This window comes from Lutra lutra, chromosome 17 (genome assembly GCF_902655055.1).
Source record: "Lutra lutra chromosome 17, mLutLut1.2, whole genome shotgun sequence".
In the NCBI taxonomy this organism is placed as follows: Eukaryota; Metazoa; Chordata; class Mammalia; order Carnivora; family Mustelidae; genus Lutra; species Lutra lutra.
The window spans coordinates 59641011-59664521 of NC_062294.1; the positions used below are offsets into that span (position 1 = coordinate 59641011).

Here is a 23511-nt window from a genome sequence, read left to right on the forward strand (position 1 = left end):
GTGAAGGATGTGGGTAGAGATTCCACTCAACAGCGCCCGGCAGCCTGGGCTTGATGCTGTGGACAAGCAAAATATTCTTGTTTCTACAAGCACTGGAGAAGGTCTCAAGTGCTCCCTCTTCACTTTCACACTTTGTGTGACCTCTAGGCACACAAAGCTTCCTGGCACCCAGACCACAAAACCCAGATGTGGATCCGAGCAGGCTGTACTAGCTAGAACTGATGTAACACACCACCACACTCTGGGTGACCAAACAGAAATTTATTTCACCCCAATCTGGAGTCTCAAAATTGAACATAAGGGGTCAGCCAGATTAGTTTCTTCTGAGGCCTCTCTCCTTGGCTTTCAGATGGGGATTCCATCTGTCTGCCCATGGTCATCCCTGGGTGCCGGATTCCTAATCTCCTCAGGGCATCAGCCATACTGCATGAGTCCATCCTAATAACCCATTTCAACCTCATCATGTCTTTGAAGATGCTATGTCTAACTATGGTCATGTTGTGAGGTACTGGGGTTACCACATTAACATAAAGTGTAGGGCATAGAAATCTCCCCATAACAAAGGTCTTGAGGTTTTTTTAAAAGTGAAATGTATAACTTTTTAAAAAGACTTTATTTATTTGACAGAGATCACAAGTGGGCAGAGAGGCAGGCAGAGAGAGAGAGAGGAGGAAGCAGGTTCCCTGTTGAGCAGAGAGACCAATGTGGGGCTCGATCCCAGGACCCCGGGATCATGACCGGAGCCAAAAGCAGAGGCTTTAACCCACTGAGCCACCCAAGCACCCTGGTCTTGAGTTTTAATACAAATTAAAGCCCAAGTTGGAGAGCAGAAGTGACTTATGTATTACTTATTTGCAGATATCCTCTCTGAGACACATTAAGTTTGAGGTTGCAATGAAATCTGTTCACTCACTGGCAGAGCCCAATTCCAACTTCAAACCATCCCTCAGAGTGATTTTAACACCTAAGACTAATGGTAATTTTAAGGACCTATTTAGCAAGAGGCTTTCATTAAAGTTAAACTGTCCCTGCTCCCCTTCCCCCAGGGGACTTAAAAACAAGTCCAGGAAACCAGCTCCAGGTAACAGCCCAGATACAAGGGTGGGTCAGGCCAGGTGGAGACATCCGATCAGTGGGGGGTTACATATGGTCTCCCTAGCTACCTATGAGTATGGGCCCCTGCCCTTTGGGAGCCTTTTTGGCGCCAATCCTAATCAAGGTGTGATGGGCTGGTTCAAATGTCTACTAGGGTAAATTGTAATTCAATTGGTCACCTAGCATCACTGTGGAGTTTCCTGTGTGTGTTACAATCTCATTGGCCACCTGTGTGTGGCCGGGCCCGACTGCATGGCCTTTGCCCTTAAAAGGTAGTCTGCATGGGGCGCCTGGGTGGCTCAGTGGTTAAAGCCTCTGCCTTCGGCTCGGGTCAGGATCTCAGGGTCCTGGGATAAAGCCTCACATGGGGCTCTCTGCTCAGCGGGGAACCTGTTTCTCCCTCTCCCTGCCTCTCTGCCTACTTGTGATCTCTCTCTCTGTCAAATAAATAAATAAAATCTTTAAAAAAAAAAAAAAAAGCTAGTATGCGAAACAGAGAAGGGTCGCTCTCTCTTGTAAGAGGTGCAGCCCCGAACGTTCGGTTAGATTCTTGATGCTTGGCACAAAATAAAGCTTTGCTTGACCTTCGCTTTGTATCAGTCTCGCTCCTTTAATCACGGACCCATTATTGGGGGATAACAATAACTAAACACAAAAGGCCTTCAATAATGCATAAACGAGAGCAACACACAGCACCCATTTCCTGGGTTACTGACTTAGAAGCTGCAAATATTTATCACAAAACTCAGGAGACCAACAAGGTCCTTAAATCATTTAGTCTTTCTCTGCAAAACATCATCCAGAACTCAAGAGGTATGGAGGGTCAACACTGGGTCATATCCATGCACTAATTTAGAAGGCAATGAGGAGATCTCAGTACACATCATGTCCACCAGAGAATGACAAAGCAAAGTGGTCAGCATCACTAAGCCAGGTGGTGACAGATGTTCATTATTGGGACCATCCAGGTGACAGAGGTGAAATGACTTCTGTCACAAAATCTGGCAGGGACTCCAGCAATGACCTTGGACACATCAGAACATACAACTTCTGAACGTTTCCCAAATAGTTGGAATTTTGGGAAGTAACTCCGCTGTGGACGTGCAGGTGAACAAAGCTCAATTCAGGAAGGTGGCTGCCTCGTAAGGTTCTCTGCAGCATAATTACACGAAAGAAGGAAATACCATGTTCTTTGCCATTTTAAAGTCTTTCTGCAGTGTGAACTCTCAAGTGTGGAATGAAGACAGATGTCTGGCTCAAGGACTAGTGTCCTTCAGCTCACCCATGTGGTCATGCTCCGAGGTGACCTCCGATTTTTATGAAAAAGTATCTTTGCCCAAAACATTACCTACACTCTTCACGTGTTTCTTAGCTCAGGCTGCTCTAACAAAATACGATAAACTGGGTGGCTTGTAAGCAACAAAAATTTCTCACTTCTGGAGGCTGGCTATCTCCCATTACATTCTCCATATAGCCTGGTTTTGTGTCTCATGAGGACCAGCTTCCTGATTTATAGAAGATCTCAAAGGGTCCTCACACAATTGACAGGGGAAGTAGGCGGTCTCAGAATACTTCCAACACATTAACACCATTCATTAGGAATTCACACACATGATCCATTTTAGTATCAATTACCTCCCAAAGACATCATCTGCTACTCCTACTGCATTAGAGGACAGGAGTCAACATAGCAACATTAGAGAACAGAACCCTTTAGTTCATGTTTTCACCGACACAGACTTTATCTACTGTGTACTTTCTCATGCTGAATGAGATTAGAAATTTAGCTGAAAGATTCCCCACATCCCCACTACTCCTAAGGTCTTTTTCCAGTGTGAACTCTGTGATGATAACTGAGCGCACCATAACTGAAAAAAGATTTCCCACATTCACAGCAAGCATAAGGCCTTTCTCCTGTGTGAATTCTCTGGTGTTGAATGAATGTTGACTTGTACTTCAACAATTTCCTACATTCATTGCACTTGTAAGGCTTTTCACCTGAGTGAACCTTTATGTGTACATTCAGGGTATTTCTTTGGAAGAAGGATTTGCCACATTCACTGCACTCATAAGGCCTTTTTCCAGTGTGAAGTCTCTGGTGAGAACGGAGGAGGGAACGAGAAGTGAAAGATTTCCCACATTCACTGCATAGATAAGGTTTTTCTCCTGTATGAATTCTCTGGTGTTGAATGAACGTTGACTTATAGTTCAAAGATTTCCCACATTCACTACATTTGTAAGGCCTTTCACCTGAGAGAACCTTGATATGTACATTGAGACTTTCCTTTGGGAAAAGGACTTGCCACATTCGCTGCATTCGTAAGGCCTTTCACTATTGTGAACTCTCTTGTGAGAACGAAGGTGAGAAGCAGTGGTAAAAGATCTCCCATAGTCACTGCACTCATATGGCCGTTCTCCAGTGTGAACTCTCTGGTGGGAATGAAGGGCAGATTTAGAAGTAAAAGATTTCCCACAATCACGGCATTCATGAGGACGGTCTCCAGTGTGAATTCTCTGGTGTTCAATGAATGTTGAGTTGACTTACACTTCAGTGATTTCCCACACTCATTACACTTGTAAGGCTTTTCACCTGAGTGGACCTTTAGGTGCACGCTCAGGCTATTTCTTCGGACAAAAGACTTGCCACATTCACTGCACTCATAAGGTCTCTCTCCAGTGTGAACTCTCTGGTGAAAATGGAGGGCCGAATTAGCAGTAAAAGATTTCCCACATTCATTGCACTCATAAGGCCTTTCTCCAGCATGAACTCTCTGGTGATCACGGAGGACAGACCTTGTGGTAAAGGACTTCCCACATTCACTGCACTCATAAGGCCTTTCTCTAGTGTGAACTCTCTGGTGACAATGAAGGACAGAACTAGTGGCAAAAGATTTCCTACATTCACTGCACTCATAAGGCCTCTCTCCCATGTGAGTTCTCTGGTGTTTAATCAATGTTGACTTACATTTTAAAGATTTCCCACATTCATTACACTTATAAGGCTTTTTACCTGAGTGAATCTTTATGTGTACTTTGAGATTATTTCTTGGGACAAAGGACTTGCCACATTCACTGCATTCATAAGGCCTTTCTCCTGTATGAATTCTATGATGATAATGGAGAGGAGTCCTATAGATAAAAGATTTCCTGCATTCACTGCACTCATAAGGCCTTTCTCCTGTGTGAACTCTCTGGTGTTTAATCAAAGTTGACTTCCACTTAAAAGATTTCTCACATTCATTACACTTATAAGGCCTTTCACCTGAGTGAATCTTTACATGTTCTTTGAGGCTATATCTTCAGACAAAGGACTTGCCACATTCACTGCACTCATAAGGCCTTTCTGCTGTGTGAACTCTCTGGTGAGCACGGAGAATCAAACTAGTGGTAAAACATTTCCCACAATCACTGCACTCATACAGTCTTTCCCCTGTGTGAGTTCTCTTATGATGTGAGAGGGCAGGCATAGAGGGAAAAGATTTTGCACAGCAACGACACTTATATAACCATTCTCCAGACTGAACCCTATGACTAATCAACACGGAGCTACTAATCACAGATTTTGCACACCTGCTACAAACATAACTTTTTCCTCCACTATGCCATCTCTAGGGATGAAGAAGGACAGATTTGCAGCCTAAGAATCTCCCACATTTGCTGCACGTGTACTGCCTGGATCCACTGTGAGTCCTTCCATGTTGATTGTGGGTTGACCTCAGCCAAAGTGATTTTCCATATTTCCCAAACTTACAAAGTCTTTTTCCAGTATGGTATCTCTGGTGTATGGCAAATAAGGATTTGTACCTGAAAGTTTTCCCACATTCACTGCACACAAAGGACTGTCCTCCAAGGTGGACACCCTGGTCCCAAATATGTGTGTGTTTGGGACCAAAGGCGTTCTTGCATCCTCCCCAAGCACGACTGCTTCCACACTGTAATGGTGCCCTGCACTGGGGGATCGTGTGTGGCTTCTCCCCAGTACGAGTGGCCTCTTGCCCCAGATGCCCTGAGCCAGACAGCAAGTCCTTCTCAACCTCTCCATAGGTAAAGGGCTTTCCCAAACAATCGAATCCCCAGCTCTTGACAACAGAGGCCCTGTCCACATGGCTTCTGAATGGTTTTGCTCCCGCAGGCTGCTCCTGCTGCTCCAACTTCACACTGAAAGAAAATCGTTTCCTGCAGGCCCCACACCTCAACTGTTTCTGGCCATTTTCTTTCCCCTGGAGCTCAGCCAAGTGGAAAATGTCTCTCAAGACGGGACCACACATCTCACAGGGGTGGGGAAGACAGAGCGGCCCTGGGCGTCCCGTTCTGGGACACACCTACAGAAGCGCTCTGTGCAAAGGGGGCCTCCTCATCCTCTGCTCCATAGCAGCAACCTGAAGGCAGAGAAACGCTTGTGAAATATGTGCTGGCTGTAGCGCGGGGTGAACCCATCACACACACGCATCTGTCTCATGGGGGCACAAGCGTATAAGATGCTTTTCCAGCAAAGGAGGTGCAATTCATTTGAAGGAGTGCTTGCTGTACATTACTGGGCCCCAAAAGTTGTTGAGAGCACACTAGAAGGACAAAAAACTAGGGTATGACACAAGGAGGAGAGCCATGGTTTAAACCTTACTTCTCTTCACACAAGTTTGTGTAGGACTAGTTCTGCTGGTATTAATATTTGTCTAAGTACAAGGCTGCAGGAAAATCTAATCACAATAAATCTGCTGATCTTCAATGTCAGTTTAAGGACATGTGAAGGGGGTGCCTGGGTGGGTCCGTCTGTTAAGCATCTGCCTTCAGCTCATGTATGATCCCAAGGTTCTAGGATCGAGCCCCACATCAGGCTCACTACTCACAGGGGAGCCTGGTTCTCCCTCTCTCTCTCTCTACCATTCCCTTTGCTCGTTCTCTCTCAAATTAGTACATAAAATCTGTTTTACAAAATTAAAAAAAAATAAAGATGTGAGTATCTCATGGGAAAATGTTTGGGGGTGAATGCTGGGGTACACACAAAGCAGTGAGAGTAAGAGGTGAGACATGGAGGCCTGAGAAGCACTGATGACCTCTGTATTGGATGTTGTGGAATTACCACTGGAGTCGAACCCAGAATCCACAAACTGTAAACAGTAAGAAGGAGAGATAGAGGTAAGACGGGGCCATCAGCAATCATACCAAACTCTGGTTAAACAAACAAAGGTACCCAGTATGGTCTGAAAACAGTGCTGATATCACACATTCTCCACTTCTATTCCCCAGTGAGCACACCTGGTCATGCTAGAGCATGTCCATACTATGACACACAAAGGACTCCTCCCTTTAAATTTTTTTTTTTTAAGATTTTATTTATTTATTTGACAGACAGAGATCACAAGTAGACAGAGAGGCAGGCAGAGAGAGAGAGGGAAGCAGGCTCCCTGCTGAGCAGAGAGCCCGATGTGGGACTCGATCCAAGGACCCTGAGATCATGACCTGAGCTGAAGGCAGCGGCTTAACCCACTGAGCCACCCAGGCGCCCAGGACTCCTCCCTTTAAACCTTCCTGAGCAACTACAAGAAGCCAGGAGAATAGAAATAATGAAGGAAAACCAAACTGTCCCAGAGCTCGGGACACTTCAGACACAGAAAAACATCTTATGTGACTGACGTCAGCAGGGTGGGATAATAGAATATACCATTCTTTTTTTTTTTTTAAGATTTTATTTATTTATTTATTTATTTGAGAGAGAGAGAGAGAGAGCGCGCGCGCGAGCGCGAATGCACAAGCAGGGCAGAGTGGCAGACAGAGGCAGAGAGAGAAGCAGGTTCCCTGTAGAGCAAGGAGTCCAATGCAGGACTTGATCCCAGGACCCTGGGATCATGACCTGAGCCAAAGGCAGCAGCTTAACCGACTGAGCCACCCAGGTATCCCTCGAAGATACCATTCTTCACCCCGAAAAAAATCAATTCAACTGTTGTCTATGAATGGCATTCCCTCAGAGGGTGCAACAGTGTCACTAAGACTGAGCAGTACAGGGGCGCCTGGGTGGCTCAGTGGGTTAGGCCTCTGCCTTCGGCTCAGGTCATGATCCCGGGGTCCTGGGATCGGGCCCCGAGTCGGGCTCTCTGCCCAGCAGGGAGCCTACTTCTCCCTCTCTGCCGGCCTCTCTGCCTACTTCTGCCTACTTGTGATTTCTCTGTCAAATAAATAAATAAATCTTAAAAAAAAAAAAAAAAGACTGAGCAGTACACAGTGGAGGTTAAAAAGGCACAAGCACACAGAAAAGACAAATGCAGGGCGCCTGGGTGGCTCAGTGGGTTAAGCCGCTGCCTTCGGCTCAGGTCATGATCTCGGGGTCCTGGGATTGAGTCCCGCATCGGGTTCTCTGCTCGGCAGGGAGCCTGCTTCCCTCTCTCTCTCTCTCTCTCTGCCTGCCTCTCTGTCTACTTGTGATCTCTCTCTGTCAAATAAAATCTTTAAAAAAAAAAAAAAAGAAAAAAAGAAAAAAAGAAAAGACAACTGCAGACTGTTACCAGAGACATGGGGGGAGATTATCTCTGTCAGCCACAGGGTGTGTGCTATGCAGTCCCTGCTCAGCAGAGCCTCCAGCTTCCTGCTCCACAGGGGACACTTGAACACCTGCCACCAAGTCAACCAAAGCCTAAAGCCCAAGCAATCTTCAGAAAGATCAAAGCTGAAGGCAGCATATTTTAGATTTCAAAGTATATTACGAAGCTACTGGATTCAAAATAATAGCACACTGGCTTAAAAAGAGTTCAAGGGAACAAAATACAAATTCCAGAAGTAAACATTCGTATATACAGTCAACTAATCTTTGGCAATTATGCCAAAGGGATAATTGGGAAGAATTCTACACTAGGGAAGAAAAATCTCTTTAATAATGTTGTGAAATCTACCGGGAGCCCCAGGGGGCACATTTGGTTGAGCTTCGACTCCTGGTTTCAGTGAGGTAGAGATCTCAGGGTCATGAGAGCAATCCTGCATTTATTTATTTTAAAAATAAATGTTTAAAATACTGTTTTGAAGGGCGCCAGGGTGGCTCTGTGTTGAGCACCTGACTCTTGGTTTCACCTCAGGTCATGAACTACCGGTTTTGAGATAAAGCTGGCACCGGACTCCACGCACACTGCTGAGTCTGCTTTGGATTCATTTTCCCTCTTCCTCAGCCCCTCCCTGCTTGCTCTCTCTCTGAAATAAATAAATAAATAAATCTTTAAAAAATGGTAATAAAATATTGCTGTGAAATTTAAATATCCAAATGAAAAAACAATGAAACTTGATCCCTATCCTTTAATACAAATGGAAATGAAGTTGAAATTGACTAAATACTTAAACATATGACCTTTAACCCTAAAACTCCTAGAAAAAAAAAAAAGCCTCCTTAACCTTATTCCTCCCAGTGATTTTTTGAATAGGACATCTAAAACATACACAACAAAAGCAAAAAACCACAAGTACCACCATATCTAATTAAAAAGTTGCATCACAGCCAGTGAAACCCACAAGAATAAAAAGGATGTACAAGTGGCTAACACGTGCTCACAATCACGAATCTTCAGGTAAATGAAAACCAAAACCATGGGAGCCTAGGGGGCTCAGACAGTTAAGTGTCTGCTTTTGGCTCAGGTCATGATCTTGGGGTCCTGGGATCAAGTCCGACGTAGGGCTCCCTGCTCAGTGGACACTACTCCCTCTCCCTCTATCCCTCCTCCCCCCTCAGGCTCTTGCTCTCTCAAATAAGTATCTTTTTTTTTTTTTTTAATTTGACAGACAGATCACAAGTAGGCAGAGAGACAGGCAGAGAGAGAGAGGAGGAAGAGGCAGGCTCCCCGCTGAGCAGAGAGCCCGATGAGGGACTCGATCCCAGGACCCTGGGATCATGACCCGATCCGAAGGCAGCGGCTTTAACCACTGAGCCACCCAGGCACCCTCATATAAGTATCTTAAAAAGCCAAACCAAAACACCCCAAAACCACAAGATATCACCTCGTACCTATTAACATGGCTATTACCAAAAAGACAAAAGGTAACTTGCTGGTCAGGACGTGCAGAAAAAAATGACATTGGAATACTACTGCTGCTGGGAAATATCAAGAGGGAAGTCATTACGGAAAATATTAGGGAGGGGTGCCTAGATGGCTCAGTGGGTTAAGCCTCTGCCTTCAGCTCAGGTCATGGTTTCAGGGTCCTGGGATCGAGCCCCGAATCGGACTCCTTGCTCAGAGGGGAGCCTACCTCTCCCTCTCTCTCCGTCTGCTTACTTGTAATCTCTATCTCTCTGTCAAAAAAATAAAATTTAAAAAAAAAAAAAAAGAAAGAAAATATTACGGAGACCCACAAAACCTGAAAATATAAATGCGCTATAGTCTACCACTGCCATTTCTAGGTAAGTATCCCAAGGAAACAGAATCAGTATCTCCACAACCAATCCGAACATGAATATCCACTGCAGTACTATTCACAAAGCCAACAGATGGACACATCAGTAGATGTGTATGAGTGTTTAAAGCGACAAAGAAGGGATGCCCTGGCTGGCTTAGCTGGTAGAGCATCCAACTCTTTTTTTTTTTTTTTTTTTAAAGATTTTATTTATTTGGGGCGCCTGGGTGGCTCAGTGGGTTAAGCCGCTGCCTTTAGCTCAGGTCATGATCCCAGGTCCTGGGTTCAAGCCCCACATCGGGCTTTCTGCTCAGCAGGGAGCCTGCTTCCTCCTCTCTCTCTCTGCCTGCCTCTCTGCCTACTTGTGATTTCTCTCTGTCAAATAAATAAATAAAATCTTTAAAAAAAAAAAAAAAAGAAAGAAATCTTACAGTAGTCTGTTTAAAAAAATTTTTTTAAAGATTTTATTTATTTATTTCACAGACAGAGATCACAAGTAGGCAGAGAGGCAGGCAGAGAGAGAGGAGGAAGCAGGCTCCCTGCTGAGCAGAGAGCCCAATGCCGATGCCGAGCTCCATCCCAGGACCCTGGGATCATGACCTGAGCCGAAGGCAGAGGCTTTAACACACTGAGCCACCCAGGCGCCCCGTGTTTAAAAATTTCTTAAAAAATTACACTAATCTCAATGTATATCAATTTATCATGTAATAAAATTCCAATAATATAATCTTATTGGTCAATCATACCTCAACAAAGCTCATGGGATAGGGGCAGGTGGAAGAAGAGATGTAAATGCTACTAAAAAAACCAAACAGGACAGGGGCACCTGCGTGGCTCAGTGGGTTAAAGCCTCCGCCTTCAGCTCAGGTCATGATGCCAGGGTCCTGGGATTGAGCCCCACATTGGGCTATCTCTGTGGGGAGCCTGCTTCCTCCTCTCTCTCTGCCTGCCTCTCTGCCTACTTGTGATCTCTGTCAAATAAATAAATAAATCTTCAAGAAAAAAACAAGAACAATACAGGGCAGTCTTGAGAAGTAACCCATGGTTCACATAAGCAGTAAACATGTCCATGCCTCCAATTTCAGGCACAGGCAGGCACAGGGAAATGTCACCTAAGGGAGGGGTCAAAACTTAGACCATCGATGAGTCAAGGACCTAGATACAGGGTCCCAGCCAGGGAGAGGGCAAGCAAGATGCATTCCATCAGCCTCAATGCAGGACCACTGACCTGAGATCTTACCCAATCAGGGCTCAGCGTAGAGGGTACTAGGGCTGCAGGCAGACAGAAGGGCACACCAACAACTCAGGGCCAGCAACAAAAGCAACTGCCCAGAAAGCTGGGGAAGCACGCAGTGAACACAATCCACACCAGAGAAGGACAACCCTCCCCTGGAGAATGGAGGAGGGGAGTCCACAGGATACAGAGTCCAGGGCAGGTCAAGGGGACGCTGAGGGCCTTACCCAGTGACGATACAAGTGCAAAGTTCTCCAGCATCACATGGTGGTACAGCCGTCTCTGAGCCTCATCAAGAAGCCTCCACTCCTTCCAGGGGAAGTACACGGCCACGTCCTCAAAGGTCACACCACACTACCATGAAAGGAAAACATGGAACCTAAGCATTCTCTCTCTGAGAACCCACCAGCCAACCCACACACCCACCCCAGTCTCTCCTGCCAGCCCAGTTCCCCTCCTCAGATAAACACCAGGTTCTGGTGCCTCTAATGCTGCTCTCCTCTCACTTTCCCACCAATCACTGTTCAGTGCTCAGCAATAACACGCAGGGGACACATGGAAGCAATGTGGCCTGCAAGTCCCATCACCCTGCCAGGATATTCCCATGGAGTCTCCCAGGGTGTGCCCTCAAGACAGCCAATTACAAGCCCTGCTCTGCCAGGAAGTCTTCAATACCAGGGCCCTGAGGCCCTTAGCTCACACTTCCTCTCCAGGTCTACATGATTCTGTAGACTGTACCTCTCATGTCTTCAGACCCCACACATGAAAGCCCACACCTTCCAAAGGATTCTCCCTTGACTCACACTTGTCCTTGTCACTTGACAACCAATGGATATGTGACAAACACAAATAGGTTCCACTACCACCCCTGTACTCCCATGGATCCGAATTGAGGGAAAGTCTCAAATGCTGCTGAGAAGCCTCCTCGCCTGCCTCTAATCCTCACTGCAGTAGGACACTCACAACCACTGTCAACCTAGGATGCTCCTACACCGTCTTCTACTTCTCTGCTGCCCATGCTGGCCCTCGACAATCAGGAACCAACCATCCTCTACTGAACCTTTGTGAAAACCCTAGCACTAAGGGTCTCCCTGCCAGGCACAGAGAACCACGAATCACATTTGCCCCAGACCTTTTCTGGCAGGAAAACTCTGAAACACCCCAGACACGGTAAAAGTTGACCACAAAATTCTGCTGAAGCCCTAGAACACGGAAGAGAGAACAGCCCCAGTCTCACTGTCATCTTGTCTCAATCTTCGATGTCCTCAGCCATCTCTTCCAATCATCCCAAGCAACCCTGACCATCATCTGCCAGATCTTTCTCTCTCCTTCACCCATGGTGACAATGCCTGTCAACCACTACCACATTCATTCCATTCTTCCACACAACGTAGTAGGATACTGAACCTACTAGCAGCTTTGTCATTACACTCTGTGTTCCGTTCCTAAATGTGATCCAAATCTCCACCTGGGTCCACATCAGAGCCATCACTTTTCAAACCCTCCATAGGAAAATTTCCCTACTGTCCCAAGTTTTGCCATCCAGCTCCCTAGTTATTCCATGACTCACACTTTCTGACACATCTGAGACTGTAAACAAGGTCAAAACAATGTAGGACATCCCCCAGAAAAATCAACCTATGCTACCTTTAATTCAGTTAATGGGAGCTCCCGCTCCTTCAGCTGCTAGGAACTGTGAAAATCAGTAACTGCAAACTTCACTAAAATGGAGTCGGGAGGTTGCAGCAGAGGGAGCTCTCAGGCACTGCCACAGTGATCAAGGGCAGACGGAAGAGGAAGACAGTGACTTGACCTGGAATGGGCACACTCCTTCACTAGCACAGACCAAGAAAGACAGTCTTTCCCGATCACCCACCCAACAGTCAGCCACCGGGAAGCTACGACTCCCACCTTATTCCCATCTCCTCAGAGTTGGTAACAGCCTTCCCGACTTCGTCCCTTTCCCCTTAAAAAGCACGACCTCCCTCCTCTTCTCCACAATGGCTACGGCTTTGACTCGGATTCTTCGATCCCAATCGCTGTTCCCTGTCGCTCACAGAAACAACATCTCTGCGAGTAAAGTGTCTGCAGTTTTCTCTTCAAGCGTCACCGACCAAAAGCCCCGGGGTTCCCCTCACTCCCCCCGTTCTCCTCTCCCCTGCGACACCCACAATTCGCCTCAGCCCTTCTCCGAGGTTCTCCAACACCCAGGGCGGACACGGTGACGGTCCGGGCCACTAACAGCGACCACCGCGAGTCCCTCCTGCTGCGCGCCCTGCCTGCGCGCTCACCCCCGGCGGCGGCGCTTCTCCGCGGCCCGAGAAAGCCCCCTGACACCCGGGTTAGACCACCTCCCCTCACCGCCAGCAGACACGGCCTCGGCAGGCAGCGACGGCGCCGGCCTCACCCGCCGCGCCGCACCCTGCACCTGACTACCAATGCAGCCGCGCCGTCCCCCGTTGGTGGCGCGGGCCCCCTGCAGCTCCCGCCCCGGCGGCCCCTCAGCCCGGAGCCCGCGCCCGCACGCAGCCGGCCGGCGCTCCCACACGGGCCCCCGCCCACCGGCGCCTCCTCGTCCCGGACACCGGGGCCTGGGCCGCAGGGCCGCGAGCAGGCGCCCCGCGCTCGGGCCTTCGGGGTCTGGGGTTGGGGGGCCGGCGGGGAGGGGACAAGCGTTTACCTCATCCGAGTCCCTGGGCGGGGCCGCCGCCATCGGACTCGGTGCGCCGGCAGCGGGCCTGAGGGGAGCGGACACCCGGAGTGAGCTGTGTGCGGCGGCGACCGCGTCTCCCGTCGCGTCTTCACGACCAGTCACCCCGACCCTGAACCCGCGTTCCGGAACCTGAAGAGATAAGCAGACGCTAGGAAAGGTAAATACATATACAGCTGGGAACGTAGCCGGAAGTCCCGCCCCCAGCGCATGCACCCGCCTAAGAGTGCCGCGTCCTGTTCCCTCATTGGCTCTGCGTTCTCCCGGCAAGGGCTCTTCCGGGTGGTGTGGCTCCCAGAACTCCCGGGGTTCCGGTAGGGCGTCCTCCACCTGAAATAAGGGAGCTTTGGTCACGTGGCACCCTTAGGGATGCTGGGAAGTGAGGCTCCTACCCACAGGGACCTGCTTTGCTCCTTGTCAAAGGCGGAGAAGAGCCCTTTTTTCAGACCTTATGACGGTCAGTTTCCAAAGTAGAAAACTATTATTTTAGGTGCTTCCAGATTCTTTTACTGATTTAAATAGCATATCATTTCGTACAGCGCTTCAAAAAGAAATGAGCTTGTGCGTGGCTAGAAAGATGTTGCTCATTGAATATTTGCACCCTCAAACATTAGAGTCAGTTTTGGACTGGTTAGGAAGAATGCAAAAAAGTCCCTGTTAAAAAACAAAAATTCAGGGGCGCCTGGGTGGTTCAGTGGGTTAAGCCTTTGGCTTCGGTCAGGTCAGGATCTCGGGGTCCACGGATCGAGCCCCACATCGGGCTCTCTGCTCAGCGGGGAGCCTGCTTCCCCCTCTCTCTCTGCCTACTTGTGGTCTTTCTGTCAAATAAATAAATAAAATCTTCTAAAAAAAATCCAGCCCAGTACGTTGTAAACTGTTGGCTTTATTCATCCATTTGTGGATTGGGCAGTATCCCATCTGGCAAGCAGAGGGCAGCTCCAAAGCGCTACAGGAAAGGAAAGGTTTTTAAAGGTTGGACAAGAATATCATAAACAGATAAAAAGGGATTATGTCAGATGAGGTCACCTTACTGTGGGGACAAGAGAGTCTTGTTAGGAGAATCCCTCATCTTTCTTTGCGGGGGGTGGAGAGACCCCGTCTATGTAGATTGTCTTTTTGGTACTAACCAGAAAATCCCTGAATGAGCTCGGAAACTATTTCTGGAAGTTAAAAGGGCAGTGTGCTTTGGTATCATGCCCTGGTTTGATGACATAGCCTAGCTGAAGTGACTGCATTTGGGCCCATGGTTTCCTCTATCACACCCTTTACAAGTCTGTTGACATTTAAGGACAAGGATGGTAGCTCACCCTGAATTTCAAGGACAGTGATGCAGTTAGCCTCTGGTTCCACACTAAAACTCTCTTGCCTGTATTGTGATTGTGTCCCATCTATTGAGGAACATTTTTAAAAAGATTTTATGGGGGCGCCTGGGTGGCTCAGTGGGTTAAAGCCTCTGCCTTCGGCTCAGGTCATGATCTCAGGGTCCTGGGATCGAGCCCCACATCGGGCTCTCTGCTCCGCAGGGAGCCTGCTTCCTCCTCTCTCTCTCTCTGCCTGCCTCTCTGCCTACTTGTGATTTCTCTCTGTCAAATAAATAAAATCTTTAAAAAAATAAATAAATAAATAAAAGATTTTATGTATTTGTTAGAGAGAGATTGCACACAAGCACAGGGAGCGGCAGGCATAGGAAGTAGGCCACTGCCGAGCAAGAAGCCCAATGAGCAACTGGATCCCAGGACCCTGGGATCATGACCTGAGCTGAAGGCAGATGCTTAACTGACTGAGCCAATACTTTTTTTTAAATTTTTTTTTTATTTTTTTAAATTTTTTTTAAAGGTTTTATTTATTTATTTGTCAGAGAGAGAGAGAGAGAGAGAGTGAGCACAAGCAGATAGAGTGGCAGGCAGAAGCAGAGGGAGAAGCAGGCTCCCTGCTGAGCAAGGAGCCCGATGTGGGACTCGACCCCAGGACACTGGGATCATGACCCGAGCTGAAGGCAGCGGCTTAACCCACTGAGCCACCCAGGCGTCCCAATACTTTTTTTTTTAAAGATTTTATTTATTTATTTATTTATTTATTTATTTTTTAAAGATTTTATTTATTTATTTGACAGAGAGAAATCACAAGTAGGCAGAGAGGCAGGCAGAGAGAGAGGAGGAAGCAGGCTCCCTGCTGAGCAGAAAGCCCGATGTGGGGCTCGAACCCAGGACCTGGGATCATGACCTGAGCCGAAGGCAGCGGCTTAACCCACTGAGCCACCCAGGCGTCCCAATACTTTTTTTTTTTTAAGATTTTATTTATTTATTTGACAGACAGAGATCACAGGTAGGCAGAGAGGCAGCCAGAGAGAGAGGAAGGGAAGCAGACTCCCTGCTGAGCAGAGAGCCCCATGCAGAGCTCGATCCCAGGACCCTGGGACCATGACCTGAGCTGAAGGCAGAGGCTTTAACCCACTGAGCCGCCCAGGCGCTCCTGAGCCAACACTTTTATCCATATATTTCCATGTACTCAATTCCTTTTAGGAGTCTGACATCATCCCAAACATAGTGCAATTTAACCAATGCTATTTTGGGTACTGAACACATGTTGCAATTTGCAGTTGAAGCAAGTGTGCAAAGGGAGCATCTGAGCCCTAAAATAAAGGGTTATATGAACCCGATGAACTCACCTCCTTGCTGGGAACTGACTCTTCTTTCTTGAGGCACTGGCAGTAGTGTCACTTTAGGAATTGAAGTTATCTCCAAAAACAGTGGTGAAATGCACATTTGGGAAAGCAGTTCATAACGTTTATTGAGCTACTTCAAGACAGTGGCAGGGTAGCTATGGGGAAAGCCACATTCCATCTTCCTACACATTGATAAAAGCTTAGAAACAATCATAATCTCATAGTACTTTTAGAAGAAACCTTAAGAAGTGAGAAAGGATAGAATCAAACTGAGCACTTGACTCTGCTAGACTAATGTGGCTGGACATTATGTGGCTTTTATCTCCAAATTTTGACCTTTTCATTCTTGAAAATATTGAACAATGCTGCTCTCATGCTTCAGAGTAAACAGCCAGTCGTTTTACTAGCAAATTGAGTTTATTCAGTAATGACAGAAGAATTTCAGGACAGCAGGGCAAAGCACAAGCAATTCTGAAGATATAGAAAGAAAGTCAGCTTTTATGAGGGTTTAAGAGAAGCATGGGGGGCGCCTGGGTGGCTCAGTGGGTTAAGCCGCTGCCTTCGGCTCAGGTCATGATCTCAGGGTCCTGGGATCGAGTCCCGCATCGGGCTCTCTGCTCAGCAGGGAGCCTGCTTCCCTCTCTCTCTCTCTCTGCCTGCCTCTCTGTCTACTTGTGATCTCTCTCTGTCAAATAAATAAATAAAATCTTTAAAAAAAAAAAAAAAGAGAAGCATGGGGAGGTTTGCTCTCAATAAAGGTTTATTGAAAAAAATGAATTTCTAGTTGTGACAATGTTTCATTGGCTGCATGGCCCTGGTTAGTGTGTGGTTGCTGGGGCAAGGAGAGATCTTCCTTTTGGTTCAAAGCAGATTAAATTCCTACTGAGAAAGCATCCTCCCTTGTCAAGTAAAAATAATATTCCTTTTTTCGGCTGCTTATTCATTCCTCCCTGTGTAAATGCTCCATTTTATTTTTTTAATAGATCTTATTTATTTATTTGGGTGTGAGAGAGGAGAAGTGGGGGAGGGGAGAGGGAGAGACAGGGGCTAGATCTCATGATCCTGAGTTCATGACCTGAGCCAAAATCAAGAGTCAAATGCTTAAGATTGAGCCACCCAGGTGCCCCATTAAAGCTCCATTTTGAATGTGGTTTCCTTCACTAATTTTAACACCACTTTGGAGACTTAAGGAGGAAATTTATGATATCCAGAATAGTTAACATGAGAGGGAAATTGAAATGTCATGTTTAGGGGCACCTGGGTGGCTCAGTAACCTGGACCAGTTAAGTGTCTGCCTTGGGCTCAGGTCATGACCCTGGGGTTCTAAGACCAAGCCCTGTGTCAGGTTCCATCCTCAGTGGGGAGTCTGCTTCTCCCTCTCCCCCACCCCTCCCCCTGCTTGAGCTCTTGAGCTCTCTCTCTCTCCCTCTCTCAAATAAATAAAATCTTTTTTAAAGATTTAAAAAGATTTTTTTAAAAAAGATTTTATTTATTTATTTGAGAGAGAGAGGTCACAAGTAGGCAGAGAGATAGGCAGAGAGAGAGGTGGAAGCAGGCTCCCCGCTGAGCAGAAAGCCCGATGCAGGGCTCAATCCCAAGACCCTGAGATCATGACCTGAGCTGAAGGCAGAGGCTTAACCCACTGAACCACCCAGGCTCTCTCCCTCATCCTCTCTCAAATAAATAAAATCTTTAAAAAAAAAAAAAAAAAAGAAATATCGGGGCACCTGGGTGGCTCAGTTGGTTGGGCGACTGCCTTCGGCTTGGGTCGTGGTCCTGGAGTCCTGGGGTCGAGTCCCGCATCGGACTCCCTGCTCGGCGGGGAGTCTGTTTCTCCCGCTGATCTCTCTCTCCTCTCATGCTCTCTCTCTCTCAAATAAATAAATAAAATCATTTAAAAAAGAGAAATATCAAAAAAAGAAAAAGAACTGTCATGTTTACTCACTGTTCTAACAAATGTGCACTGAGCACATACTGGTGTCTCAGGATATCTGGTAGATGCATAGGAGAAATTCAGGCACAAGACAAGCAGTCCTGCCTTCAAATGTCTTGTGTTATGCTCAAGGAAAACTCAGGAAACAGGAAAGCAGAATTACTGTTATATTCTATGTTAGAATGAGGTAGGTACAATGGAAACAAGGAGCACACTTGCACACTTGCTCCAACTGCAAATGGCAATGATTTTGTGAGAAAAGGTATAATAACCCACTGGGCAGAAAGGAAGCCCTCGTTAATAACAGCATCACTGAGGAAGGATGAGTCCTGCGGGTTTTATTTTCATTAGCTGAAAATTTCAAAGAGCTTATTTGTGCAAACACCAAATGCATTCAGATGGCTCCAAACCAAATTAGGTAAAGGCTTTTGTACACAAGAAGGGAAAGCAAAGCAATACGTTATGTGACTGCCTATTGCTTAAGGAATTGTCTTAACTTGGAAAACCAGGTGACTGTTTTGTGTGTATGTGTTTTAGGTAGGCTCCATGCCCAGCACAGAGACCAACGCAGACAACTTTGCATGACTGGGCATTTGTAGGTCTCACCATTTAGGCACTTACAAGACTTTGCTCCAGGTTGGGTTTCATTTTGCCTCTGTAGGTGGTAGAGCATCGGAGCCACTGGCATCTAGTGGCCTCTTTGCTGATTTGCAGTTCCAAGCAAAAGAAGCCAGTGGCTGGTGGCTTCCTGTGGCCTCTCTGCCCTGGAGACCCTGGGGCTCCAGCCCTTTAAGCCTTTAACCTGCTTGGCTAACTGCAGAGACACTCAGCAGGTGTGTGTGAGAACCCTTCGCCCTGCTGCCCCTAACAGTCTGTAGGTCTACAGAGACCCTGTACTGGAGCGTGGAAGGAGGCAGTCTGGCCTTTCTGGAAAAACCTGTTTTCAGTTTCACCTCTGCCCTGCCCTCTCCATCAGCTTTACCTCAGCTCATTGGAAATGCTCATTCTCAGGCACCTGGGTGGCTCAGTGGGTTAAGCTTCTGCCTTCAGCTCAGGTCATGGTCTCGGGGTCCTGGGATCGAGGCCCGCATCGGGCTCTCTGCTCAGCAGGGACCCTGCTTCCCCCGCTCTCTCTGCCTGCCTCTCTGCCTACTTGTGATCTCTCTGTCAAATAAATAAATAAAAATCTTTAAATAAAAAAAAATAAATGCTCATTCTCAGCCCACAGCCGAGACCTCTTGACTCAGACACTTTGGTGGTAGCCCAAGAATTAGTTTTTAAAGAAATGTCTGGATAGAACAGATGCAGAGTAAAACATTCCATCTGCTAGTTGTGGTTCCTGAAGACAGGGCACTTATCTTTGTCATTTACGTGAATCTCTTCTATAGCGGCAGGATTTCAGAACAGAGGCTGCAAAATTTATTAGCACACGTTTATTCTCTCCATTAAAAAGTAATGTTTAGAATGTCTGATTGTCTGCTATTAATGGATTACTACTCCTTTATGAACACTGAAAGTGAAAAGTTTCTAACCACTCTACCTGGTGCAGAAAAACAATGTTTGCAGTATGGTATACCTTTAGAATTGCCTTTTCATATGAATGGATTGCTCTCTGTGTGTCTCTGTGTTCATATACCCGTTTCCAAAACCCAGTTTTGGCTGCCTAGCACTTCAAAGGTCAATACTGAAGAGACAAGTGGTGACTGGAAATGATCATAATCTTTACTCAGGAGGCTGGCCACCTAGGGAGAAGGTGGGCTCTCATACAAATGCCAGCTCTGAGGTTTCTGCCTTGCCCATGGGTTTTTAAAGTTAGGACAGTGAACCAGTATAGGGAATACATTGGTCCACAACATTTCTTGACTACATGCAGGTTCGATGGTACTATCTATAGATGGGATCACAGTGCTGGGAGGTTGTGCAAGGGGTCTGGTTCCTTAGTACTTACAGGTTGTGCAAAAGGATCTGTATTGCTTTGTGGCATTCACAAGTGCTCAGCTCATCCTAGGAGAGAATGCATGATCTACAGATAAACAGGTGAATCAATCACGTAGGCTAAGGTGCTTGTTAAACCTTCAAGATTACTAGGTTGGCTGGAAGGCCAGAGGCCGCTTCACCCATAGTTTTTCTTACTATTGAACTTTCTAGTCAGGTTCTTCTTTCCAGCTTGTCTCTTCACTGAGATGGAAGACCCTGCTGGCAAGCCATCCCCTGATGGGAACCAAAACTACCCCCTGTAGCACTAAGGACTGCCCTGAGCCAGCAAGTCCCCACCCATGACTGACACCAGGACAAGGATCTGTTTGAGTTTCTCTGCCTACCTGCAAGTACCCACTTACCTTGGCCCCACATTTTCCTTCTATAAACCCGGAAGTGTTTTGAGCACTTTGGAGTCAGTCTTTGAGAGGTTAGTCCACTGTCCTCACTAAGATTCCTTTCTTAGCCCCATTTGTTCCTCGGCCTCTGGATTTTGTCATGAGGCAGGGACCTAACCTAGTACAATTGGGGCACTCAGGGTAGGTGCTCTCGCACCCCTATGCCCGGACAGCAAAACCAAGTCATAATTTGTGGACAAACTTGGGCCTCACGTTTTTCCCTTAAAATAATCGCGGACAACCTAATCCGCTGTTTATTCCAGTCTACACCCCGTCACCCGCAAGAGGCGCCAGAGCGGTCATGAAGGTGCACGCGGGAGGAATGGAGGACTCACCTGCGGACTGTGCTGTGTCCCTGAGGGGCACTGAAAGCCAGAGCTCTGGACAGAGCATTGCCTTAAGGGCTGATGGTGGGAACTTCGCCTCCAGCTAAGTACGGGTACTCAACAACTTCGAGGTGTCTCCTCTGTGCACCACCCCTGCTTCCCAGCCGGCACAGGACCCCCCGGCAGACCCCTTCCTGGCATAGCCTCGGAGATGAGACCATGATCCCGCGTGTGTCCGTGGGGTGGGAAAGGCCTCCGCATGTTCCCACACGCCAGACTTAGGGACCCCCTTCTTTCTGGTAGAGGCCCCACAGGGCCTCGACTCCTCTACTTTGAGTGGAGAGGGAGGCCAGCCCTGATCCGGATGTTCCGGGTAAGCCCCCACCCATCCCCTCCCGGGCGGAAATCCCTGTCTTTTCCGGGAGAGGCCCCGCCCCACCCGGCGCCCAGTCCTTCCTGGCCCGGGGGTGGGCGGGGGAGAAGACCGGAAGCGGCCCAGCGTCCGCGCCCCCTTCCACCGCCCAGCCGGCTTCTCCGTGAGACAGCTGTCGGGAAACACAGCCCAGATTGGCTGCGAGATGCACGGAAGGTCGACTCTGGGGACCCGCAGTCAACTATTACAGAAAGAGAAGGAATTAAATCACTTGGAGGCTGGCGTTCCACGGTGAGAATTTCTTCCAGTGTACTGGGTGAGATCGGAGGATGCGACTCAGAACTCAGCAGATGGACACGAAAACCTTGTCGCTCTCAGGCGAGACCGTCCAGACTGACCACAGTCACCAGTCAGGGTGTTCAGGGACGTCCCTCCCCTCTGGCCTGTCAGGATTAACGTCTTCTGCCTGTGAGGCTCCTGCAGACCTCGTCAGCTCCCCAGCCCCCACAGTTGCTGTCTGCCTGGCCTTGTCACGTCTCTTGCACACGCCAAGGTTTAGTTTTCCCCCAAACACCCAAGTAGTTTTTCAGGGCCTTCTCAGCACATCCACTCTCACCATGGGAGAATTTAGTTTGTAAATAGGCAAATACTATAAAGTGGGGCTGGATTTTTTGTATTTCTGAATTCTGCACGTACCAAAGTCCGGACGTGATGGTAAGAATGCACCCTAAACTTAAACATGTGTGGTTTTTTGGTCATGACAGTGCAGGATACAAAAGTAACGGAGGAAAATAACGAACAGCCTCCAGTACTCAGAAACAGTTACTCCATATAGAAAAATGATCAACCTATTTAAAACCCAGGACAACTCCAACATACCGCTACTAAAAAGCAATACTCTTGAACTCTACACTAAAACTAATGTGCTACATTAGTTTTGGCTAATTGCATTTAAATAAATAAATAAAATACTCGACTTAGTAAATCTGAAGATCAGATTGTCTCTACTGAAAAATTATGAATTGGACAGCATCCCATCTAACAAATAGGGAATCAAAGGGCCAGAGAAGTTTTAAAGGCAGGACAAGCAGGACAAGGACGTCATGAAAACAAAAAAAGATTATTTGGGCAAAGTCACCTCCTTTTGGGGGAAAATGGAGACTTCTTAGGAGGATTACTTCACCACAGGGACCAGGAAACTTTAGGCTGACCGAGGAAAAGTGAAAAACTGCAATCACATTAGCTATCAAGTCCCGGTTTGGTGATACAGTGGTAGCAAAGTGACTCCATTCTAAGCCTGTGGTTTTCTTTTAAACATGTCTTTGTTTTACTGTCTTATTTGTAAATGAAAAGGAAAATAACTGTAACTCACATACAAGAAAATAGGAAAATGATGTTAATGGAAAAGAGATAAAAAAGATTTTCAACCGGCAAGTAAGACATTAAAAAATGCTCAAAATCCTGAATCCTTCAGGAAATGCAATTAAAACTATACTACACAGTTATTACATTGGGCAAAATTAAAGGATGGCCACATCGAGTACTGGCAGGGTTGCAGAAGAAGTGGACTTTTCATCCACTGCTAATGCAAATGCAAAAATGAACAATCATTTTGATTGCAGCAGTTTTTTCAAAAGTTAATATTCACCTGTCCTGTGACTCAGGTACTGAACATTAAGTTACTGACAAAAATAAAAACAGCTTACATCTATTTAAAAGTACTGACACAAATGTTTTTGACTCCTTTATTTTCAACAGGCAAAATCTAGAAATAACTTAAGTGCCCATAAAAAAGATGAATAAAGTAACAGCGGTATATGCCAACATAGAACATCACTGATGAAAGACTAATTACAAACCACAAAGGAAATCACAGAGGGGTGGGGCAGAGTAAACAGTTTGATTCCAAACATATAAATAACAGAAGATGGATGATTCCCATTGTAAAACAAAGTACAGTGGTTCCCCGGAGAGATGGATAGGGTAAGGAAAGATTGTAGTAGGCCGGAGGTAAATAAAGCATGACATATATGGTCATTATCAGGATTATGATGGTGGCAGAGATTCATATCCTTGTCAAAACTTATCAATTGTACACTCTTAAATATATACAGTTTATTAACATCTGTAATTTAAACCTTTATATAGTTTTAAAAATTGCCTCAAAATAAAAATAGGTTTGGCAACCTTATGCTGACAGTACCACCCTGTTCTATGTCCTCCGGGCGTCAGTCTTACTTCAGTGTCTGCAGACACAGGCAGCAGTGAAGGACGGTTCCGCTGGTGTTAACAGGAACACTGCCTGGATCTTAAGGGCCACATCAACAAACTACTGACTCCCCCCATCCCTTTTACTCTCTTGTATTCCTCTCTGTGTAGTACTGGCCTGGACGTGGAGAACACAGGGACTAAAAGGATCGCCAATAGCTTTCA

At 46.8% G+C, this 23511-nt stretch overlaps 2 protein-coding genes across 2 annotated transcripts; both read right to left on the bottom strand.

Annotated features, from left to right (window-relative positions):
* Window positions 1-3303: 3303 nt before the first annotated feature.
* On the bottom strand, window positions 3304-4703 carry LOC125088615 (zinc finger protein 418-like). Its single transcript, XM_047709810.1, is given in 2 exon segments — window positions 3304-3636; window positions 3639-4703. Coding segments are annotated over 2 exon segments (1257 nt in total). The 5' UTR covers window positions 4563-4703.
* A 661-nt stretch (window positions 4704-5364) lies between these two features.
* On the bottom strand, window positions 5365-21146 carry LOC125088616 (uncharacterized). Its single transcript, XM_047709812.1, has 5 exons — window positions 20715-21146; window positions 19953-20008; window positions 13377-13736; window positions 10924-11050; window positions 5365-5474 (listed from the first exon to the last, which is right to left on the bottom strand). Exons 2-5 carry the CDS (start codon window positions 19986-19988, stop codon window positions 5365-5367), a joined length of 633 nt encoding a protein of 210 aa, XP_047565768.1. The 5' UTR covers window positions 19989-20008; window positions 20715-21146.
* Between the last annotated feature and the right edge of the window lie 2365 nt (window positions 21147-23511).

Excerpts from the sequence above, each read along its gene's own strand:
- LOC125088616 (XM_047709812.1), bottom strand. The coding sequence starts at position 19,988 with ATGCCACAAAGCAATACAGATCCTTTTGCACAACCT. Across the intron at positions 11,051-13,376 it reads CGCCCAGGGACTCGGATGAG|TGTGGTGTGACCTTTGAGGA; the intron begins GTAAACGCTTGT and ends CTTTCATGGTAG. Across the intron at positions 5,475-10,923 it reads TGCACTTGTATCGTCACTGG|GTTGCTGCTATGGAGCAGAG; the intron begins GTAAGGCCCTCA and ends CTCTGCCTTCAG.